This window comes from Pogoniulus pusillus, chromosome 4 (assembly GCF_015220805.1).
Source record: "Pogoniulus pusillus isolate bPogPus1 chromosome 4, bPogPus1.pri, whole genome shotgun sequence".
In the NCBI taxonomy this organism is placed as follows: Eukaryota; Metazoa; Chordata; class Aves; order Piciformes; family Lybiidae; genus Pogoniulus; species Pogoniulus pusillus.
Genome location: NC_087267.1, coordinates 16,750,580 through 16,773,040, shown reverse-complemented (window position 1 = coordinate 16,773,040; position 22,461 = coordinate 16,750,580). Strand labels below are relative to the sequence as shown.

The 22,461-nt window shown below is 42.2% G+C and overlaps 1 protein-coding gene across 3 annotated transcripts in view; it reads right to left on the bottom strand.

Annotated features, from left to right (window-relative positions):
* Positions 1-22,461, bottom strand: part of SRGAP1 (SLIT-ROBO Rho GTPase activating protein 1) — a 173,733-nt gene that overhangs the window by 42,680 nt on the left and 108,592 nt on the right. For all 3 annotated transcript variants that reach the window (XM_064142249.1, XM_064142250.1, XM_064142251.1), the window contains exons 5-10: positions 21,277-21,459; positions 20,781-20,909; positions 11,082-11,303; positions 9,982-10,083; positions 6,858-7,055; positions 6,653-6,737 (exon numbers count right to left, since the gene is read on the bottom strand). In XM_064142249.1, the coding sequence (XP_063998319.1) occupies positions 6,653-6,737; positions 6,858-7,055; positions 9,982-10,083; positions 11,082-11,303; positions 20,781-20,909; positions 21,277-21,459 (919 nt within the window). The remainder of the gene's footprint in view (positions 1-6,652; positions 6,738-6,857; positions 7,056-9,981; positions 10,084-11,081; positions 11,304-20,780; positions 20,910-21,276; positions 21,460-22,461) is intronic.

The window sequence follows — 22,461 nt, the reverse complement described above, 5'->3', positions numbered from 1 at the left end:
TACACATACCAATGTCTCAGGGAGATTACAGCAGCTAAAGAGGCAAAATAACCTGCTGATGACTGAAATGCTTTTGTAACAAGTCCTGATGGAACTGTGAGACCCTTCAGAGGGGATTAACAGTGTTAAGGAACAAGACAGACAACAGCAAATATAATTCAGTATTGACAGGTTCAAGTAAGATATTAGGGAAGACAGAATTAAATATCTATGGGCCTCAAAGAACAACAGGTAATTGTACTGACTGTGAAAATCACTCTGAGTATCACTTGGGCTAGGTCTAAGTGAACTGCTCATTCAAAAGTGGCATCAAAAAAGCTTGTCAGACTGCAGAGAGAATGAAAAACAGTGACATGCAAAACGTGGTATTATGTGCAACGGCCAGGTGCACCTGAAATGCTGCACAGTAAGGAAATTCTTGTCTTAGAGCAAAACAGATGCTCTTTTACCTCTTCCACAAAGGGTAAAGGAAAATGCTCACACAAAGCATTGGATAGGATTGGAAAGTTTAAATGGAATGGCTGCATTTGGAAGATTGTGTCCAATTCTGAGTCACTCAGTTCAAGGGCTTCTTGGATTGGATGACCTTGGACATCTCTTCCAACCTGGTTGATTCTAAGGACCTCAGGAAACTGCTTGAACGAGTCCAGTGCAGAGAGCCACATAAATGATGTAGTGGAACATCTTCCTGATGGGGAAAGACTGAGGGAGCTGGGGCTCTTTAGCTTGGAGAGGAGGAGACTGAGAGGGGGACCTCAGGAATGCTTACAAATATGTAAAGGGTGAGCGGCCAGAGGATAGAATCAGGCTCTGCTTGGTGATGCCCAATGCCAGGACAAGGGGTAACGGGTGGAAGTTGAGGCACAGGAAACATGAGGAAAGATTTTTCCCTGCAAGGGTGACAGAACACTGGAACAGGTTGTCCAGGGGGATTGGGGAGTCTCTTTCTCTGGAGATATTCAGAACCTGCCTAGATGCACTCCTGTGCGAGGAATGCATTCCCCTGCTCCGGCAGGGGGGTTGCACTGGATGACTTCTGGAGGTCCCTTCCAGCCCCTAACCTTCCGTGATTCTGTGAAATGCTACTCACAACTACATACACAGTACAGAAACAGATAAAATACACAACATCCACAGTCTGGGCTTAACGCAGCAGCCATTAAGCCAAAGCTTTCACAAACATCCTTGTTTCCTAGGCCAACAAAACCAGGCCTTCAAATGCAGCCCTTGGCACCTCACAACCACCACTGCCTCTCTCCCCCACACCACAACACTGTCACGTAGTTAAAATTCAATGTGACATCTCCAGGCCTAAGTGGCAACATTGTCAAGGCTTCCCCCATATGAGATAAAAGCCTGTGCCTCCTCCCAGGAGGAGAGAGGCAGGGAGAAGGCAAGGAAAGTGACTCTGCAGCCAGTTTTATAGGGATGCAGCACTTACAGGAATGTAATTCACTCTCCCGTCCACCTCCTGAACACTCTGGACCTCTGGAGGTCTTCAACTTCATGGTTCTTAAAAGCACCCAGCCTCAAACTACCACAGCCTCCATCTGAAAATGTATTTTGCAGTACCAAAAGAGTGGGGAGCTGCACAAGGTGGTAAAATGAATGAACTCTGGGAAAAACATCCATCACTAATAAGAGATGTAAAGATTGTTTGTGCTGATTGAAGAGAGGTGAAAAAGAGGGATGAAAGAGTATGCAAAACAACCTATGATGGAAGAAGGGTAAGCCAGGGACTTCTCCTTTCTCATGTAAGGAGTAAAATTTCATTGAGACTAAGAATCCTAATAATACTAGTAAAACAAAAGATGTTACAAATCCTGACTCTAGGGGGTTTTAAACACATATCTGTCTGACATTCAATGGATTAGGGCAAAACCTATTTCTTTGACAACTGCTTATTCTCTTTCTTGCGTTTCCCTTTGCTTTGTTCATTCAATAGGTAAGACTTGGGTCAAAATTAATGTGTATCAGCGTGCTTCCTGTGTTTAGTACCAATTTCACTTGAGTATTTCTCATCCATTTTTCCAAATTTGTAGACACAGGCTGAGCACAGAGCATTTAGATGAAGCAATCTCCCTTGTGCCAATCATGAATATATATCTGCTGTGTCCATAAAGAGCAACAGACTGTAGCAAGCAAGTGATGAACTGGAATAGAAACCAAATGCTGTCAAAACTGTGGACAGCAGTCTAGAATCTGGATTTATTCAGCCTCAATCCTTACACTGTACAAGTCTGAATAAAAGAAAGAGGATGCCAAAGGAAAACTTGCAGTTCACAGAATCAATCAGGTCGGAAAAGACCTTCTAGATCATCACCTAACCTCATCTAATTAACTACACCATTGCACTAAGTACCTCATCCAGTCTCCTTTTAAACACCTCCAGGGATGGTGACCCCACCACCTCCCTGGGCAGCCCATTCCAATGGCCAATCACTCCTTCCATGAAGAATTTTTTTCCTAACATCCAGCCTAAATCTGCCCTGGCACAGCTTGAGGCTGTGTCCTCTTGTTCTGTCACTGGTTGTCTGAGAAAAGAGATCAATCCCCATCTGGCCACAACTTCCTTTTGGGTAGTTGTAGAGAGCAATAAAGTTCCCCCTGAGCCTCCTTTTCTCCAGGTTGAACAACGCCAGCTCCCTCAGCTGCTCCTCACAGGGCTGTGCTCCAGCCCCCTCACCAGCTTTGTTGACCTTCTCTGGACATGTTTGAGTATCTCAACATCTTTCTTCAATTCAGACAATCCTCTCCTTTTCCCCCCATTCTCCTCTGCATTACTTAATATAGCACCTTGTATTATTTGTCTGGTGTGTTGGTGACATTAAAACCAGCATGAAAGGCAGCTTGAGTGACGCAGGGGAGCAGTTAACTTTCTACAAACTCATTTCTCTACTAGCTACAGCAATAATGTTTTTAATTCCACAGTAATTCTACCCTTACAACCATCTCCATTCAAGAAATGAACTGAATCCAGGTCATCCTTGCAAGGCTTGTGCACTGTAATGTAGGACATGACTGAATAGAAGTGGAGTAACCTGAGCTTTTTAACCAGTAATAAAGAACCTTTTCTCCAAGTATCAGCTTTGAATGTGGGTGTGCACATTTGGGGTACTGTTTGTACACACTATGCTATGATGATGCAAAAATGCTTTGAGTCACACAGATTAGCTGCTCAGGGTTACAGCTGATGGGTGAAAAGGGAACTCTTTGAACAGAAAGGTCCAAGCACGTCCAAGCATGGCAGAATGCCCTGGAGCCTGACAGCAATTTATCACTTAGGTCACCCTGCTGAGGAGTTTTTCTATGGATTTCCTTTCATACATTTCTTATTTCTTTTCAACATGCATTAGGCAACAGATTCTGTTGCCTTTTATCTTGCTCCTCATGCATTTTATTTTGCTTCCAAATAACAAACTTTCATTTCATTTTTCCAAATGCATTTTCTGTGAACCTCTGAAGGACATTTTTTCTCTTTTTCTGACTAACATCAGCTGCATGCTGCTTTGCATGAATAATGCACACGTTCAAAAAAAGCCCCACCACGTTAAATGAAAATTTCCATGAGAGAGAAGATAATCTGTCTAAAACCAGATAACAAACAACTACAGTCCAGTCTTTCACAACCCCCCTGTTTAATTCCTACCTCCAACCTCAGTCACTCCCTAGACAGGGGCTTTGTTTGGGTCACAGCCACTGAAATGTTAATAGGTCTTTAGGCACCTCCACAACTGAATTTAGAGATCTGGCTTTTGTATTAGAAACAAGAAGACATCTGATTAACAACAGACTTTTGGCACATCCCTTATAGACACTCTTTAGAGACTAAGTTTCTTTTCTTGAGTTTGAACTTCAATTTATGTTTAACCTTCAGGAGAGGATTTTTTACTTTTTGCAGTGTTATTCACTTCCTGTTGAGTCTGTAACACTCTGTGTGACTACACCTTACGGCTTGCAGAGTGATGATTCTCCTTTTCCCCTTGGTCCATGAGGAAGTGCCTGCTGGGAGGGCTGGTAAGGGGTGCGCTGGAACTGTGCATAGTGCCTGATTCATTAATGCCTTACAGGATTTCAGGATGTTAGGGCGCAGAAGGTACCTCTATAGATCACTGAGTCCAAGCCCCTTGCCAGAACAGGACCATAGAACCTAGTGCACAGAAATTCATCCGGATGGAGCTTGAAAGTGTCCAGAGAAGTAGACTCCACAATCTCTATGGAGAACCTGGGCCAGTGGTCTGTCACCCTTACAGTAAAGAAGTTCTTCCTCTATAATCATAGAATCAGTCAGGGTTGGAAGGGACCACAAGGATCAGCCAGTTCCAACCCCCCTGCTATAGGCAGGGACACCCTACCCTAGATCAGGCTGGCCAGAGCCTCATCCGGTCTGGCCTTAAACACCTCCAGGGATGGGGCCTCAACCACCTCCCTGGGCAACCCAGTCCAGGCTCCCACCACTCTCATGCTGAAGAACTTCCTCCTCACATCCATTCTGAACCTACCCATCTCCAGCTTTGCTCCATTCCCCCTATTCCTGTCACTCTCTGATAGCCTAAAAAGTCCCTCCCCAGCTTTTCTGTAGACCCCCTTGAGATACTGAAAGGCCACAAGAAGGTCACCTCAGAGCCTCCTCTTCTCCAGACTGAACTTCCTGTGCTGTAGTTTACATCCATTGCCCCTTGTCCTGTCACAGGGCACAAGTGAGCAGAGGCTGTCCCTTCCTTCCTGACACCCAGCCCCCATCTATTTATATCCATTTATGAGATTCTCCTCTCAGTCTTCTCCTCTCCAGACTAAATAGCCCCAGGTCTCTCAGCCTCTCCTCATCAGGCAGTGCTCCAGTCCCTTCATCATCCTTGTAACCCTCCACTGGACTCTCTCAAGTAGATCCCTGTCCCTCTTGAACTGGGTCTGTCCCAGGTTGAGAACTATAGGGAAAAAAATCTCCTGGGGACTAGAAGACTGTTATTCAACCCCATAATTGTGCTATCTCTTTATAAACTCAGGGCAAGGCCAGCTCGTTCTCCTTTCCTCCCCCTCCTGCCCTGTGTCGAGCGGGAGGCACTTTACCTGACACACATGTAAGCAGCAGGACCGTGTAGGGGCCTCCAGAGGCTTGTGTTTGGGCCTATGGATGGTGGAGGCATGGGGGAGGGAGGAATTGGAGCACTGGGGATTATAGTTTTGGGCTGGGGGAAAATCCAAGGGGCTTCGCCACGACTGTTGTATCTGCTTCTGTAATTTCTTTTCTGTATCTCTCCAAATATAATACTGTGGTTTTTAATCCAATACAAGAGCTTAATTTCTGTGGGCTCTCTTTAAAAACCATGACAGGGTCCCAGAACTGGATGCAATATTCTAGGTGAGGTCTCATTAGGGCAGAGTAAAGAGGGAGGAGAACGTCCCTTGATTTGACTCTTAATACACCTCAGCATACCCTTAGCCTTCTTGGCCACACAGGCACATTGCTGTCCCATGGAAAAGTTTTTGACCAGGATTCTAAGCCTTAATTCTGCTTTCCTTCTTTTGATCATGGACATCTGCTGACTTGGTTTATATTTTAAGAAGTATTTTTAAAATTGTGAAGGAGTATTCAGGACAATTCTCTGCTACCATAATGTGTAGTACAATAATATTTGTTTGCTAATGCAATGATTCTATATGTAAAAATGATAATCAACATAAACAGAGTTATTCATTAATTTTCATTCCATGTGCAAATACTTAGTAGAAACACAGTGATAAATTAAGTCTGTAAATCTAGCTACTGGCATTAGTGAGATGGGGACTGCACCTTTTACCTTTCCTAAATGCTCCACTGAGTTGTTAGGTTGCAAGAAATACATTCACGGAATCACAGATTTGTCAGGGCTGGAAGGGATCTCAAGAATCATCTAGCTCCAACACCCCACACTACATCAGGCTGCTCAGAGACACATCCAGCCTGGCTTTAAAAGCTTCCAGGGATGAAGGTACCACCACTTCCCTGGGCAACTGTTCCAGTGTCTCACCATCCTCATGGTGATGAGCTTCTTCCTAACATCCAATCTGAATCCACCCTCCTCTAGCTTGGATCCATTCCCCCTAGTCCTATCACTAACTGACATCCTAAACAGTCCCTCACTGACTTTCTTGTGGCCTCCCTTCACATGTTGGAAGGCTGCAATAAGTTCTCCTCAGAGCCTTCTCTTCATGTCCATATGTCAAAAATATTGTGCCAGTGAGTCCATTGTAAGAGATGCACACTGGGTCATTTTGTATGCTGAAAAAAAACATCACCTTCCCACAACTCATCATGAAATCTCGAATCAACAGAAATTAGGAAGTAGAAACAATAAATGTGTCATAGCTCTTAAATCACCCTGCACTGACTGTGTCACCTCTCCTTTCAGATGCAAGATTTTTCATTCACCAGTTCCATTTCCAAAATGCAGTCACTTGTCTGAATGTCTGTGCAGTGCAAATAAATATTTGTCAAAGAGATAAAAATCAGTCTCTTACCATTGCACCAAAACTGTTAACTGGTAAAAATCACATCCATGGACAGTTAAACTCTTAAGTTTTGTAGTTGTTTTTCCTGCATATCTTTGGCATTTCTGCAGGTTCACTGCACAGCCTGGAATTGCTTTTCAGTTTATTGTGTGATATTTACCTTCTCCCAGTGTCCTCTGCAGCAAGTCATGTTTTGCTTGAAGTTTTGTGATGAGATTACTACCTTCCAGGTATTCTCTGAATTTCTGTAGAGATACAGATCCATCTATTAACTATGAATAGGACATAAATTCCAGGAACTTCTGCATAGTGTTGACTTCTGGTGTGTGGTCTGTATCACATGAATGAGCAAGCAGCCAACATACCATAAAATAGAACTGCTCCGTTTCCTGCTGGTTAGCTCTTCTTTTTGCAATGCTGGGCTTACTCAGGTATGTCTCAGAGACTGTTGACTTCACAGACTCCGTTGAACGACTGTGTTGGAAACACTCTGACACATCATAGTCTTCAATAGTGACCATATCTTGTATTGTCTGCAGGGTAGCCTCTGTTGTTTTCTTAACCTGGTGTTAAAAAGCATGATTTACCAAACAGAAAGATAAATGCCTACCAGAACAGCTTAAGAAGGGAAGATGATTACTCAAAACAATGCTTTGGCACACTCCCCTGAACAAACTGGTGAATGAACATGAAAGATCAGATGTATTGTAACAAATACCAATGTAAGGGAAAAACAAGGTGATTAGGTTTCCTGTCTACTTCTCTGTTTTACCACAGCAGAGTCTACAAACACAAAGGTACACTCGTGTTGACAGCCAGCAAGCAGTTGTTTCCTGAAATTACCATAAAAATGGGATGTGATTTGATTCCTTGCACTAGGGAGGGCACTCCTCAAGTACCATGTTCTGTTCTGAGCCTATCACTACTAGGACATTGAGATGCTGGAGCATCTCCAGAGAAGGGCAACGAGGCTGGTGAAGGACCTGAAGCACCTGGCATGTGAAGAGTGTCTGATGGAGCTGCAGGTGTTTGGTCTGAAGACCTGAAGCAGCTGAGGGGAGACCTCAATGCCCTCTACAATTCCCTGAAGGGAGGTTGGAGCGATGAGGTAATCTCTTCTCCTTGGTGACAAGCAACAGGATTGAGGAAATGGTTCCAAGCTGCACCAGGGGAGGTTCAGGATGGATGCTAGGAAATATATCTTCACAGAGAGGGTTCTCAAACACTGGAATGGTCTGCCCAGGGTGGTGGTGGAGTTGCTATCCCTTGGAGGTGTTTAAGCAGTGTGTAAACCCGGCATTTAGGGACATGGTTTAAGATTGACTCTAAACTGTGTCAAAGGCTGGACTGGATAATCTTTGAGGTCTCTTCCAACTGGATGTTTTCTCTGATTATGGTTCCAAATCTGGAACAACAGGCAACAGAGATGATCTTCTCTGAAAGGTCAGCTCTCCCATGTGTGGTCAGCATGTTAGGCGGAACGTGTATATTCAAGGACCTGGCTGACAGAACATGTTCTTCCAAGAAAAAAATCCGTGGCACTGCTCTTCAGAGCACTATGGTGTGGAGCACAGTGATGTTTAGATTGTAGAAGTGGAATACACAGCTGGAGGAAGGGGTTGAAGAAAGAACAATTTACACCAGTCTCACAGCACTCTCTATGAGCTATGAAGAGCTCAGTTGCTCATAACAGAAACCAGGCCATGGGAAAGGGGATGCAGAGTTTTTTCAAAGCAATAACATAACAGGCAGAATTCACAAGAATGTAATTTACCTCCCAGTATTGCTTTGAAATAGTCTTAACTGAATCATGCACACTTGTACACATATCTCCAGTGTAGGCAAACATCCCTTTTGTGCCTGCTAACACAGTTTTTTCTTCTATGCTCTTGCACTTTACTGAACTTCCCAGAGAGAGTGATTTCCCATTGGAATGGGCTGCTCAGGGAGGTGGTGGAGTCACCGTCCCTGGAGGTGTTCAAGAAAAGCCTGGATGAGGCACTTGGTGCCATGGTCTAGTTGAATGGTCAGGGCTGGGTGCTAGGTTGGACTGGCTGATCTTGGAGGTCTCTTCCAGCCTGGCTGATTCTACTACAATATGATTCTATGAAAGAAATAATCTTTTGCCTTTCTTTTTGTCTTTGTTACCTTGAGATATTTTCTGAAGTCAAAAGGGATTTTTTTCAAGACTGCTGTACACATCTAATGGATACTAATAGCTCATCCTAAGCATTCAGCACATAACACAGAATGAGAAGAAATGGAATCCTGAAAACTTATCCAAAATACACAAGAAATGATCCCTATGTTTTAATGTAGCAACAGATTCTCATTTAAACTGGGGGCTTCCAGCACTGCTTTAAATTGGATAAAGGTGCAATTTATACCCACTGGGAGGCCTCTTTATGCTGTCAGAGCAAGCAAAGGTGTGCTAGTTTGAAGAAAGCTAGAATGTTTTGGTGAGAAAAAGTAGATTACAGGCTGTGAAAGGAAAACAATGGTGATATCCACTTCCCTCAGAGTCTCGCAAAGGAGTTTGGGAAGGAGAAATGAAAACATTAGATAACACTCTCGCCATTTTCACTCACTCTGCCTTGGGTTTCTGACTGAGCTGCAGCTCCCTAACCTCACCTTCCACTCACCTTTGCTTCTTAACCTCTTGGCTGAACCTCTGTTCTTCTTTAGGACTGGGGTAAGGTTGAGAGGGGCAGGGGGAAGGTGCAGGGGTGGTTGAGAGCCCCTCCTGGGGACTCAGGTTTCTGGGAGGGGAGTTGTGCTTCTGTATTACCTTTTACCTTGTATATTTCTGTCTATAACTGTATGTACTGTAAACATCTGCTTGTATATTGTGCTAGCTGTAAATAAAATAGCTTCATTTATATTCCCAGAGCCAGCTGAGTCTAGTCTGGGTGATTTTAAAAGTGGGGGGGGAGGGGGGGGGGACACACCCAAACCACCACAAAAGGTGAACCAGCATAGCTTTGCTGCATTTTAAGAAAACAAGCTGTTGTATTTCACTAGGTGACCCATTCTGATCACAGGCATTCAGTACTCATAAATAGCTGTAGCTGACAAGAGATTTTGACTTAACTACCACAAAAGATAGTAGAAACTCCTTGGTACTTCAAAAGTAGAAATCTGGGGACTGGACAGAGGGTAGTGACAGAAAACAGTAACTGTGCTCAGTGGCTTTCTGACACAGAACTCTGAAAATAAGTGCTTCAGCAAGTTTTCACTGAAGTATTTGAAAAAGCTCAGAACTTTGCAATGTGAATGTATGGATGAGTAGAAAATGGAACATCCAACCTCTATAAAGCAGACAAGGACCTACCTTATAGCATATTTCCCAGTGTTTGATTTTTAAATTAAACCCATTCATATATATTGAAGCCATTTCAGGGTCACTTACAGGATTCTGACAAGATAGAAAACACTACACCTTCTTGAAAATAATGTTCATTGCATTGCCCTTGTAGGCACAGAACTTACCTCCTCATTTTCAATTTTGAGTGTGGCCAGTCGTGACTGTAGCTGCTGATATCTAAGCATAAGCTCTGCTTGCACAGGCTGTTGGGCAGTGACCTGACAAACCTAACAAAGAATCAAAAAGAGCTGTGACATGCAAGAAATAAAACCCACAAAGACTTCATAGTCTTTGGTTGCTCTCCTTAAAACCAGGTGAATTCCTGCCAAAGCTATTAAAACCTATTAAAGCAGACAACAGAATGTGCCCATCTAAATCTAAAATACTTTTGTGTCACAAAACATAGAACTACATACTGCATTCTGTGACTACAGAGCATAGCCTTGCTATATGGCTGCTTTGCGTTGCTTCTCTATCATACGGAATCGAGGCATAGGAAACTCCATGGAAACACAAGAAAGATTTTTTTCACTCTGAGGGTGAGCAAATACTGGAACAGGCTGCCCAGGGGAGCTGTGGAGTCTCCCTCTTTGGAAATACTAAAAACCTGCCTGGATGCATCCCTGTGTGATCTGGTATAGGTGATCCTGTGCCGGCAGGGGGGTTGGACTGGATTATCTTTGGAGGTCACTTCCAGCCCCTAACATTGTGTGATACAGAAATGCAAACCCTGGAGTTGCCTTCAGATAAAAGACAGATGATTCTGCATTTTGCTTTGCTAGGGGCCTTTGCTGTAGCAGGACAAGGCCCATCTGGGATACTTTCTAGGCCTGAAATCTCCAGATGACAGCATGAGGAAGGAAGAAGGGGAAAAGGCTGCATTTGAGTGTGCACAATTTGGAGAAGCACTGCAGCTGCTCTCAAATAGCACTCACAAGCTCTTTTACGGGTGAGACAGGTAGTGAAGACATCAAGCCACTACTAGGACTGGTGCTGGGCAAGTTGGCCAGCAAATTCACAGCAATATCATTTTGAGTAATACATAATGCAGTAACACTTAACAGTTTTTACTTGAGAAGTCTGAAGAAACTCAGAACAGTGCTGCCAGTTTGCAATGCATCATGGCTCATCGGCTTGCACACTGGTTGCCATAAGAGCTTTTACCAGACTTTGTACAAAGGGATAATCTGTCTGCCTTAGAAAAAGACACCAGGGGGATACAGACCTCATCACCCATATGAGATTGGAACTCAAATTTCATTGGTGGGCAAAAAGCGGTGGGATACATTTCCATGAACCTCTGCTTGTCACTTCGTGGCTCCAAGCTGTCAACTGCATTTTCAATGATGTCTAAGCCCTCATGCCTGGAAGTTTCAAGGTTATACTCTGCAGAAAGGTAAGTTCTTAGGGCTCTGTTCAGACTAGCATGGTATCCAAGATCACAACACTGAAAACACAATAAATGGGAAAGAAAACAAATTAAAAAGGAGGAACACCATTCCAGTATCCCAATCCACAAGTGATCACTAAAATCTGTCTTGATATTCTTCTGGTTTTTAAGTATTTCCAAAACACATTCTAAATGAAAATACAATACTAGGGTCAGGACAGTAAGTATTTAGTATCCTTATTCTCTTGGAAAGACTGAAAGACAGTTGTAGAAAAGAGATCAAATATGAGTGTATGGCAACGTATTTGCACTTGTTGATCAAATACAGAGGAGTGTTGCTGTACTTCCACAGCAAAGGTCTGGAACTCCATACACAGGCAGGCTTTTCAGTATTATTGTTGTATGTAAGCCTCGGATCATCTCCTTAAGCTCACGCTGACATAACTACCATCTATGTACATTCCATACCAGACTGAAAACGAAGCAATTCCTGCTTACTACATCTGTGCCTAAAAAAATCCCATGACTGTCTAGCATTAGTGACCCATCCAACGTGTTTTTTAATGTAACAAGTATGGTTTAACAGCCTTGCCCTTGAAAATGACAATTTATTTACTTACAAACACTGTATTTCCCATGTTCAGATGGTGCTAGAAATGTAGATTGTGCTGCTAAGTACAGAAGGTCATAATTTATGTCTTTCCCCCTCCCTGCCAGGAGTGAGAGTAACACTCTAATGTAACTGAAGCCTCATTGGTAGAACATAAAGTTGTGTTTGTTCTTGAATTTTAAATGTTCTCAGTTTGCATTATTCATGACTGGTTAATATTTTAGAGGAACAGCTGAATGTATTTTTAAATGTCACAGAAGTAATGTATCAAATTATTTCCTTAATTTTTTCCCCATATTCTCAGCTTCTGCTCAGTGAGCTTCCAGGTAATGGTAGATACATGGCAAACCTGTCTGCCACGCCAGTAGTGGGACTAACAGTTGCATACAGAGCAACGTTCTTTACTTAGACAGTCAGAGGCCAATGCCTGGTTAGGGCAGTCAGGGAGCACTTTGCATAAGGGCATCCCTCAGCTCCCACCTGTCCTGGGTGCCCATCTACAGCTAAAAATCATTTCTTCCTGAAAGACAACCTCATGAGGTTCAACAAGAGCAAGTGCAAGGTCCTGCATTTGGGTTGGGGCAATCTCAGGCACTGATACAGGCAGGGCAGTGACTGACTTGAGAGCAGCCCTCAAGAAAAGGACTTGGGGGTGCTGGTGGATAAGAAGCTCAATATGAGCTGCCAGCGTTCACTTGCAGCCCAGAAAGCCAACTGTATCCTGGGCTGCATCAAAAGAAGTGTGGCCAGCAGGTCGAGGGAGGTGACTGTCCCCCTCTACACTGCTATTGTGAGACTCCATCTGGAGTACTGTGTCCAGTTCTGGAGCCTCTCCTACAAGAAAGGTATGGAGATGCTGGAACGTGTCCAGAGAAGGGCCACGAGGATGATCAGAGGGCTGAAGCACCTCTCCTACAAGGACAGGCTAAGAGAGTTGGGACTGTTCTGTTTGAAGAAAAGAAGGCTCCAAGAAGATCTTATTGTCACCTTCCAATATCTGAAGGGGGACTACAAGAAAGCTAGTGAGGGACTTTTTAGGGTGTCAGACAGTGATAGGACTGGGGGGAATGGATCTGAGCTAGAGGAGTGGAGATTTAGATAAGACTTCAGGGAGAAGTTCTTCACCATCAGGGTGGTGAGATACTGGAAGGAGGTTGTTCAGGGAGGTGGTAGAAACCCCCTCCCTGGATGTTTTTAAAGCCAGGCTGGATGTGGCTCTGAGCAACCTGATGTAGTGTGAGGTGTCCCTGATCATGACAGGAGGGTTGAAGCTAGATGATCCTTGAGGTCCTTTCCAACCCTGACAAGTCTGTGATTCTGTGACTTGCAAGTTAAGTGATACACTTGAGTAAAAAAGCAGTTTGAATTTCAGTCCATTGTAGGCTACATTTGTATGTCTACCTCCCTCACAGCTATTGCAAAGCCTGAGGACTCACAGGGTCATGTCCCCTTCCCTTTGCTTTTATTTGAAAAGACAAAGTTTTCAACCTGTTTTCCATACCTGTGTGCAGGAAGAGAATGAAGCCCCTCACACTTTGCATCAGGTGCACTAGTGACCACTGACCAAACTGCTCTGCAATCTGACAACAGAAGGCTGTTTCACCCACAACAAAGCTTCCAGAATGATTAAGCTTTCAAGTTCAGTGAATACTGCAGGTACTTACTGCAGTGGGGCAATGACAACCCAAAAACCAGTTCCTGGACTATTTAAAGAAAATGGAAAAAAGTTGTCATGTTCAATCAAATACACATAGGTTAACCTCTCTCTTTTGCACTTATAGAATGGAAACTCATGTTACACTTACCAAAAGAGCCACTCAACTTTTATACTAAATCACATCCATATTTCAAAGACCTCCAGCCCAAAAAATATTGTTTCTAAAAGGAAGAGTCTCTTGGTGTTTTTCTCTTGTTCTGTGTCAAATCCAATCTCATATTTAATTCACTATCTTAGATGAAAGAGACAGACTAAAAGTGCTGATAAAAAAGTGGATCTGGACAGCTGGTTTATTTCATGTGCACTAGTTTCAGAGAGACCTCACGAAAGATTATATTGAGAGGAAATGAGAAATAGAGGGTGACACCAGGTTTAGCATGGCCAACTATCCACGTGTCACAAAACTACAGGCATCTAGAGACTGAGTTTTGCCTCTAGATTAACATGAGTATTAAAAGAAAACTTACAATTTACAGTTAGAGCTGTGTAGGTTTCTGATAAAGCTTTTCTGCTAGCTGGAATATAAGGTTGCAGCCTTTATGCTGTGATAGTACCAAGAACTTCACTGTTTAACCCTAAACCTCCTCAACAGCTATCACCATGGCCACCTTTTGCAGGTGATGGCAGCTGAACAGGGTAACAACTAGAGCTTCCAGACAAGCAGAGGGATTCTTCAAGCACAGTAGGACAATCTGCTAGACAAAGGTATAATGACAGGACAAGGGGCAATAGGTGAAAGCTGAGGCACAGGAAGCTCCATGGAAACATGAAGAACAATGTTTGCACTATGAGGGTGACAGAACACTGGAACAGGCTGCCCAGGGGTTGTGAAGTCTCCCTCTCTGGAGATAACCAAAACCCACCTGGATGTGTTCCTGTGTAATCTGGTATAGGTAATTCTGCTCTGGTAGGAGTGTTGGATGGGATGAGCTTTGGAGGTCCTTTTCATCCCCTAGCATTCTGTGATTCTGTGACTTATTTGAAATGCAAATTTCTGCAGAGCAAACAGGGACTAAAATCCAGTACCTGAAGCACAAGTGGCTCCTTGAATGGAATTCTAAATGCATGAATTAGGAATTTTGCAACAATGATTTATGTAAAAATGGAATTTGTGTAAGTAAATTTAACTTCAAAAAGCAAAAATAAACACTCATTAGATATCACAACTCTTACTTCTGCCAGACTACAACTCACTTTCTCCAAAATTTGGAGACAAAAATAATTTCAACCAAGGAATGGCTTTGTCATAGTATCAGCTCATGGCTACTCAGAAAGAAGAGTATCTTTTTAATCTGCTAGTACTACTGATGGTTTAGAAAGCACTGCTGATAACAGAGATGGCACTTTGTTCATTAATAAGACTAAAATTCTAAGGCAAAACTGCTGCCCTCACCACATCCTGTCTGATCATGCTTGGAAAAAAAATTACCAATCACAGAATCACAAAAATCATCAGGTTGGAAAAGACCTTTGAGATCATCAAGTCCAATCTATCACCTGACACCATTTAATCAACTAAACCATGGCAACAAGTGCCACATCCAGTCTCTTTTTAAACACTTCCAGGGACAGAGACTCCACCACCTCCACAGGCAGCATTTCCAATGTCAATCACTCTTCCTGTGGAGAACTTCTTCCTAAAATCCAGCCTAAACCTGCTCTGGCACAGCTTGAGACTGTGTTCTCTTGTTCTATCACTGGTTGCTTGGGAAGGTTGACAAGGTTGTAGCTACCAGGCTACAACCTCCTTTCAAGTAGTTGTAGAGAGCAATAAGGTCACCCCTGAGCCTCCTCTTCTCCAGGCTAAACACCCCCAGCTCCCTCATCCACTGCTCACAGGTCTGTGCTCCAGCCCCCTCATCAGTTGTGGTGCCATTCTCTGGACACATTCCAGCATCTCAGCATGTTTCTTAAATTGAGGAGCCCATATCTGGACACAGGACTCAAGGTGTGGTCTAACCAGTGCTGAGTACAGGGACAGAATGACTTCCCTGGTCCTGCTGGCCACACTATTCCTGATACAGGCCAGGATGCCATTGGCCTTCTTGGCCACGTGGGCACACTGCTGGCTCATGTTCAGCAGTCAACCAGTATCCTCAGGTCTCTTTCTATCTGACCACTCTCCAGTCACTCTGTCCCCATTCTTTCTGGTGTTGGACAGCAGCACCTAAGTATGCAGATACCCCCCCACACAAATGCACATAGACATGATTCTCAGGAAAACAAAATGTAGAAAGTTTTGGAAAGTTCAAGGGAGCAATCACACTGCTAGCCAAAATAAAAATGAGTTCTTGAGGTTCATTAATCAGCACACCAAGGTTACATCTTGGATGGCTGATGAGATCTACTATCAATCTATGGGCCAGAGAGATGCGATGTCGGTGCAGTAAGACATGAAGATGAGAAATGAGAGAATGAAGTCATAGACTATGAGTTTTATTGCATTTCTGGCATGTGTGTGAAAAATTAATTTTGTAATTTGCATTTTACTCTAATTCGGAATTAAAACTGTAGCAGTCTCAAGGGTATTTACTATCTTTATTGCTCCCTGGAGTATATTTAGGCTTGAACAAAATAAACTGCAGTGCTTAGCACACAGCATCAACCAACCAAGTGAGCTGCTCTTTGTTTCATTTTAGAAGTAATATTAAAAGTCTAATGCAAGTGGACAGAGAAATTAATTTAAAAAATGCTTTAACCTCTGAGTATGTCACTTGCTGATAATCCTGTTACACAGACATCAACACTCAAATCAAAAGAGTTTGGCTGCACATAGTAAATTGAGGAGAACTTACGTAATAAAAGACTGCACACTCTAGCCTAGTTTTAAACTCCGTTCAATGAATGATTCACTAAGAACCTTTACAGAATAAATGAAGTTCATAATAGCTAAATGTTCCCTAACTTCTTAACCATCCAAAGCACACAGACTGCAATTAGATTCAGAAACTCCACTCTAAGAAAGATCAACACATGAATATTTTATTCATTCCAGCAGCAGAACTAGAGTCAGGTTGTTCTGATCACCATTCCCTAGCATTTACCTTAAGATCATGAGTTCATGGTTGGTCTCTAAATGTCCCTACCTTCTTTTTATACCCAAATAAATATAATAAATCTTCAAATACAAGTATGTAACATAAGCATAGATGCTGGGCAGTAAGTCAGATTAGCAGAGATGAATACTCTGTTGCTCCTTTGAAAACTATAATCTTTTAAAAAAGTAATTTCTAGTTAAGATAAAACATTTACTTCAGATAAAAAGTAATTTTCACTACTTTTTACAGAGGAAAGGAAAAAACCTACTCATGACCTTCACTTGAACTAGATTTCACTATACAAGGCAGTAGAGAAGAAACACTGCACAGAAAATCCAAATTCCTCTTGCACATTATGCAGAGCACAGACATACACTGTGCATATCAAATACTGTTTATCGCTCTACTTCTTTGCAAATGCTAGCCCCAGCACACTAAACGCATTAAAACATCCAGCTCAGACTCCAGCAATATTTTTATCTTGCTTTTATCACAAGAGCTTAAGATGAACAACACATCATCTTTTTAAGTCAGAAGCTCTGAGCTTTGTTAATGAACTGAAGAAGTTCAACAGTTCAGGCTGAGTTCAGCTGAGGAACTGCAATTTAGGATTTTTCCATGTAAGCCTCACAAATCAAGTTGCAATGGAATCCAAATGAGAAAACTATGACTATTTAGCAAAAAAAACCCTAAAGCCCACAAACCTTCCCAATCTTGTTAAAATAAAGTGTATTGAGCTGATCACCGCATACAGTCATATGTTTGTCCTATTTTTATCATACATATTTTTTAGTAATATAGAAAAACATTTTGTTATGGGCAACACCAACAGCTTGGGGAGATCTAAATCCCTTCCATGTCAACTCCACACATGGAGGAGAAGTAATCCCCTTTTGTACAGGCAGAGAGCTAGGCAAGCATGGAACCAGGCAGGCAGGCAGAGGGGAACAAAGTAGAGAGAGCAAAGAATGAAACTGCCACCGCTGCTTTGAGAACTCTGATTCGTACCATTACATGTACAGATTTACAGGATGAGATAGTCTGAACTGCTGCAACATTTGGCCAGTGGGAAGCATGTCTCACATTCCAATGATACAACCTCACAATCTTGCCAAGGCTCTCGCACTTACAAAAATCGTTTCCTTTGTCAAGTAGTAAACACTGTCTAGATAGACACCAATGCTTTCACAGCACATTCTGATGAAATGCAAATGTCTGAAAGACACTTCATTGAAACAGGCTCACAATCGAATCAAATTGGCTCTGAAGCAAACTGTGGTTGCACATGTTTACAGCCTGCTCTTACAAAGCAGCGATGCAAAGGGCAGCTAGACTTTCCAATTAAATTCCTTAGGGAGGAGTAATTGCTACAGCCATGTTCCAAAGGAATGTTACTGTCTAGGTTGGTGCATGGCTTGGAAATAGCCACTCAAAGTAGGCATCGTTTTTCTGCACTACTAAATGCTGCAGAATATTAAAAACTTGCAGTTAGAAAGCTCTAGTCTTGGTGGTGGGGTAAACGTCTTTACAGTGGGGTAAATGTCTTTACATACACTAACTTCAAAGAATGTTGTCTTGGTGTTTGTATGCACAGAAATTCACACTTCATCCCCTGCAGTTCCTTGTGAAGCTCTAGACCTGTGGTTTCTCCCCTCAGCTTTCACTGCTATGGCAGCCTTTGCGGATGTTGATGAAATGGTTAAGAATTAGGAGCATTTTCCAACCTGAGAAACTTCTGACCAAGTAGAAACAGACACAGGAAACACAAGCAAGTGTGATCTCCAAGGAAAGGCAGGAGAGAAGAGCAAATAAGCAAGCGTGATCTCCAAGGAAAGACAGGAGAGAAGAGCAAACGAGCCTCTTCCAGCTTCTGAAGTGGCAAGGGTGCTGGGAATAGAGGGAAAGATACCCTTCCTTTTTTACAGCAGTGAAGAACTTATGAAGTTCACATTTATCAGACAAGCCCTAACTATAACTAAAAATCTATCATCCTTTATGCAGTATCAGGAAAATCATTCATTAGACAGGGACAATTTCTCATTTCAGTGGTACCCCAGGAGGTGTGTTGTTTGTTCTTAGTTTTCTGCCCTGATCATCTGTCTGTTGAGATCTTGGTAAAGGTTTTCATTACCTGGGCAGGCCAGGTGGGTGGAGTAGGATATGCAGGTGCATGGGTGTAGATTAGAAAGGGGCAATATACAGCAGAATAAACCAGAAGAAATCAGAAAAGACATGCAATAGTGAGTAGGAAAGAGGAAAACGAGACATTGAGAACAGACATCAAGAAGTACTGAAAGCACATAAAAAAATCCTACCATCTCTTATTATAAAGAAGAAGAAAAAAAGGAGCAGAACTATTTGGAGATAAAAAAAGTTGAAAGAGAAAATGAAGAAGTTGCACAAAATAAATTACTGGAAAAAAGAAATGTCACAGAAAAGTGGCTTTCAATGCTTAGAACACATACAATAAAGAGTATATGAAGCTATTTCAGTCCATTCATCTGAAGAAAGCATTTTTCCCATTTTCTATCAAGCTTAGCTTCTCCAGACAGCAGAAATTAGAATGCTCCTGTCAAATGTTGTACTAATTTAAACTATATTACAAAAACCAGAGCTTAACTGGTTTATCTTTGTGATGGCCATCCCATCAAAAATTACTCCATGTGAACAGTACTTCTTGTTGCAAATAACAAATGCTATTGGTGCAGTAGAAAGCATAATTGATCATCTACCATTTCATACAGGCCACAGAGGTGTACCCACTGACTTGAAGATGCAACATTACACTACTAGTGAATGAATACTCTTGAGCTTATGTTTGCTGCTTCCAAACTTTCTCTATCAGATATGTGGTCAACTTATGGAAAGAGTTAGACATAATCAAGTGTGGGATGATCCAAAAATGTCAATAACACAAATTCTGGAGACCAAATGTTAGTATGAGTGAAAGTCCTAGGAGAATGAGGTTGGGCACTGAGCTTGTCACATGACTTAAGTAATCTAATGAAAGTCAGTAACAACTCTTGTTGACAGTATAGAGTACAAGATGGGTTGAGTCTGTTTTGTGAATGTCCCAGGTTGAGGCTATAGGGTTAAAATTTTTTTTTCTGGGGACTAGAAGATTGTTTTTCAATCCCATAATTCTGCTATCTCTTTATAGACTCACAACAAGGTCAGTTCACTCTCCTTTCCTCCTTCTCCTGCCCTGTGTGTGTGGGGAGCCAATGTATTGGGAAGAACATGTAAGCAGTAGGCCTCTTTGGATGGTGGAGGCACTGGGGGCGGGGGGAGGATTGAAGCACTGGGGATTGTAGATTTAGGTTTTTTGGGATGGGGAAAAATTCAGTGGGGTTTGCTATGGATGGGGAAATTGCTTTGTAATATCTATCTCTGTATTTCTCCCTCTAAATATAATTCTGTATTTTCTCTCCAATTTGATTTGAGAGTTTAATTTCTGTTGTCTCTCTTTAAAAACCACGACAGTGAACTACATGAAATAATAAAAAGCAGTGTGTTTGATCTAATACTAAATGAATGAAACAATCATTTTGAAGACACAGAGGAAATGTCTTATTTTGAGTTAAAATGCCCATTTAAAAAGATTACTGTGTAAAAAACACACTTCAGCAATCCTTTTATAGTACAAAATGGTAATGTTTACTTATTTTGTGTTAGTCCTGTCATACCTTCTCTTGCCGCGTCGAGAGAAAACAATGTTCTAACTGTAAAGGAATGGGCTCAGCAAAACTAGAAGTGGGTAGATTCAGACTGGATATTTGGAAGTTCTTCACCACAAGGGTGGTGAGACACTGGAACAGGTTGCCCATAGAGATAGTAGAAGCCTCATCACTGATGTTTTTAAGGCCAGGCTGGATGTGGCTCTGAGCACACTGATCTAGTGTTAAGTGTCCCTGCCTGTGACAGGGGGGTCAGAGCTAAATGATCCTTGGGGTCCCTTCCAGCTCTGACACCTCCATGATTCTATGATTTTATTGGAATTTTATTTTCTGAAAGTCAAAGAGAAAAATCAGTTGACAGAATCATACAATATTATAAATGATAAGCTTATTGTAGGCAACCCACAGGACTAAGCACACTCCCTCTGAAAATAAAACAAGAAGATTCTTCCTGAACAGAACAGACACCGACTCAAATGTGCCAATACTTACATCAATTAAATCCGAAAGGTCATGAATGTAATACTTGAAAACAGAAGCATTGGTTGCTTCAAGGGTGAGCAGGTATTCATTACGAGCCTTAATAGATTTCAGCTTGTTCTCAGAATATTTCGCTTGACGCTAGGAAAAAACGACTCTGCGTTAGCGTATTTGAATTGCTTCATTTTTGGTATATATCAAAAATGGTAACAAATCCAAGCACACATTTCTGTTAACAAGAATGAATATAAGTTGCCAGCCTGTTACACGTATAACAAATGTGCTAACTTGGTGTTTTGTTTCAAACGGGACAAAGCATATAGTAAAAATTACATTGGGAATAAAGTATTCCCCTCTCTGAACTCCAGTTAAGTCATCTATAATCCACTGCTAGTTTATTATGTATACTATTTAATTTTGTTTCCCCACTGGACTTCTCTGTCTAATATTATGCAGAAATGCACCGATTTTACTTCAAATGAAGCTTTTAAAAAAAGGGAGTATTTACTTTTTCCTTCATTTTCTCAATCTTTTTCACAGAGCTCCGTCTCTGGTGCCTGTCTTCTAGTCGAATATGGAACACAGGGTCTCCTGATCTCCCAATCTGTTTTTCTTCTTGCTTCTCTGCCTCCTTCAGTTTGCTTTCTGCACTGATGCTCTCTGCATGATACATATGGTATGTTTTCATGACCTGCAAAAGACAAGAATCAAAGAAGAGTTAAGAAAAAATGAAAATATAAAGAAGGTACCTACAGAGAAATCACAGGGTCTTGAAGCAAAATGTTCACTTACAAACATGGACCTTGGAGAAGTTTTCTTGCCAACAGAGATTAAGGATTTCTGGTTTTTCTTTTCTGAATTATTTAGCAGCATCTCAATACGGATTTTCCCCCTCCCTCTCATTGCTTTGATAGGAAAGAGCAAAATTCTTTTTAGTAAACTTCGGGATATTTATATTTGAATGAAAACCTGAAATAATGAGCAAGAAAATTAAACCTATAACAGTGCCCTATCTATCTGACATCTTCAGGGTTAGCTTGACAGCTCAGCTGTGGACTTTGAATGTTTGAAATCAGAAGGACCTTGTCAGCACTAAGGAAGCAGATGCAAGGGCAATTTTTGGTCTGGGAGCACATCCACAGCCAGCTGGATGGCTGTCCACAGCCTGTAAAGAAGTGGCTCCCAATTGCACAGATTGGGAATGATGTAAAACCAGATGACAGCTGTACAAGACGTCACCTGATAAATAAGTTGTGAAGAAACCTTCCCCATAGACTCCCAGTTAATATCATTATCTTCCTTCTACATACACACTGGCTCTGCAGCCAAGAGAGCCTGGGCTGCCAGCCTGCAAATACATGCTTGCACAGACTACAAAGAGGGAGAAGGACTGATTTGCTTCAGTCCTCTCCTTCCTCCTGAGGCAAGAAAAGCCTCATCTGAAATGTTGTGCAGTGGGCAGCAAGCAATGACAAATCACCCACATCTGTCGGAGAGGGCTGCCACTGCTCACTTTTAGCAAAGAAAGAAGCCCATTTCCACCTTCTCCCTCCCCACTCTTCATTTTTTTACTTGTGTGTGTATGTGTTATCTTAAGTTTCAAGGAAAGAACAAAGCAGAAAGGCATTCTCAGGAGGTCCGAAGCCTCCTCTCTTCTTCATGGGGTGCCAAAGCTCTCAGCAGATGTTATCTT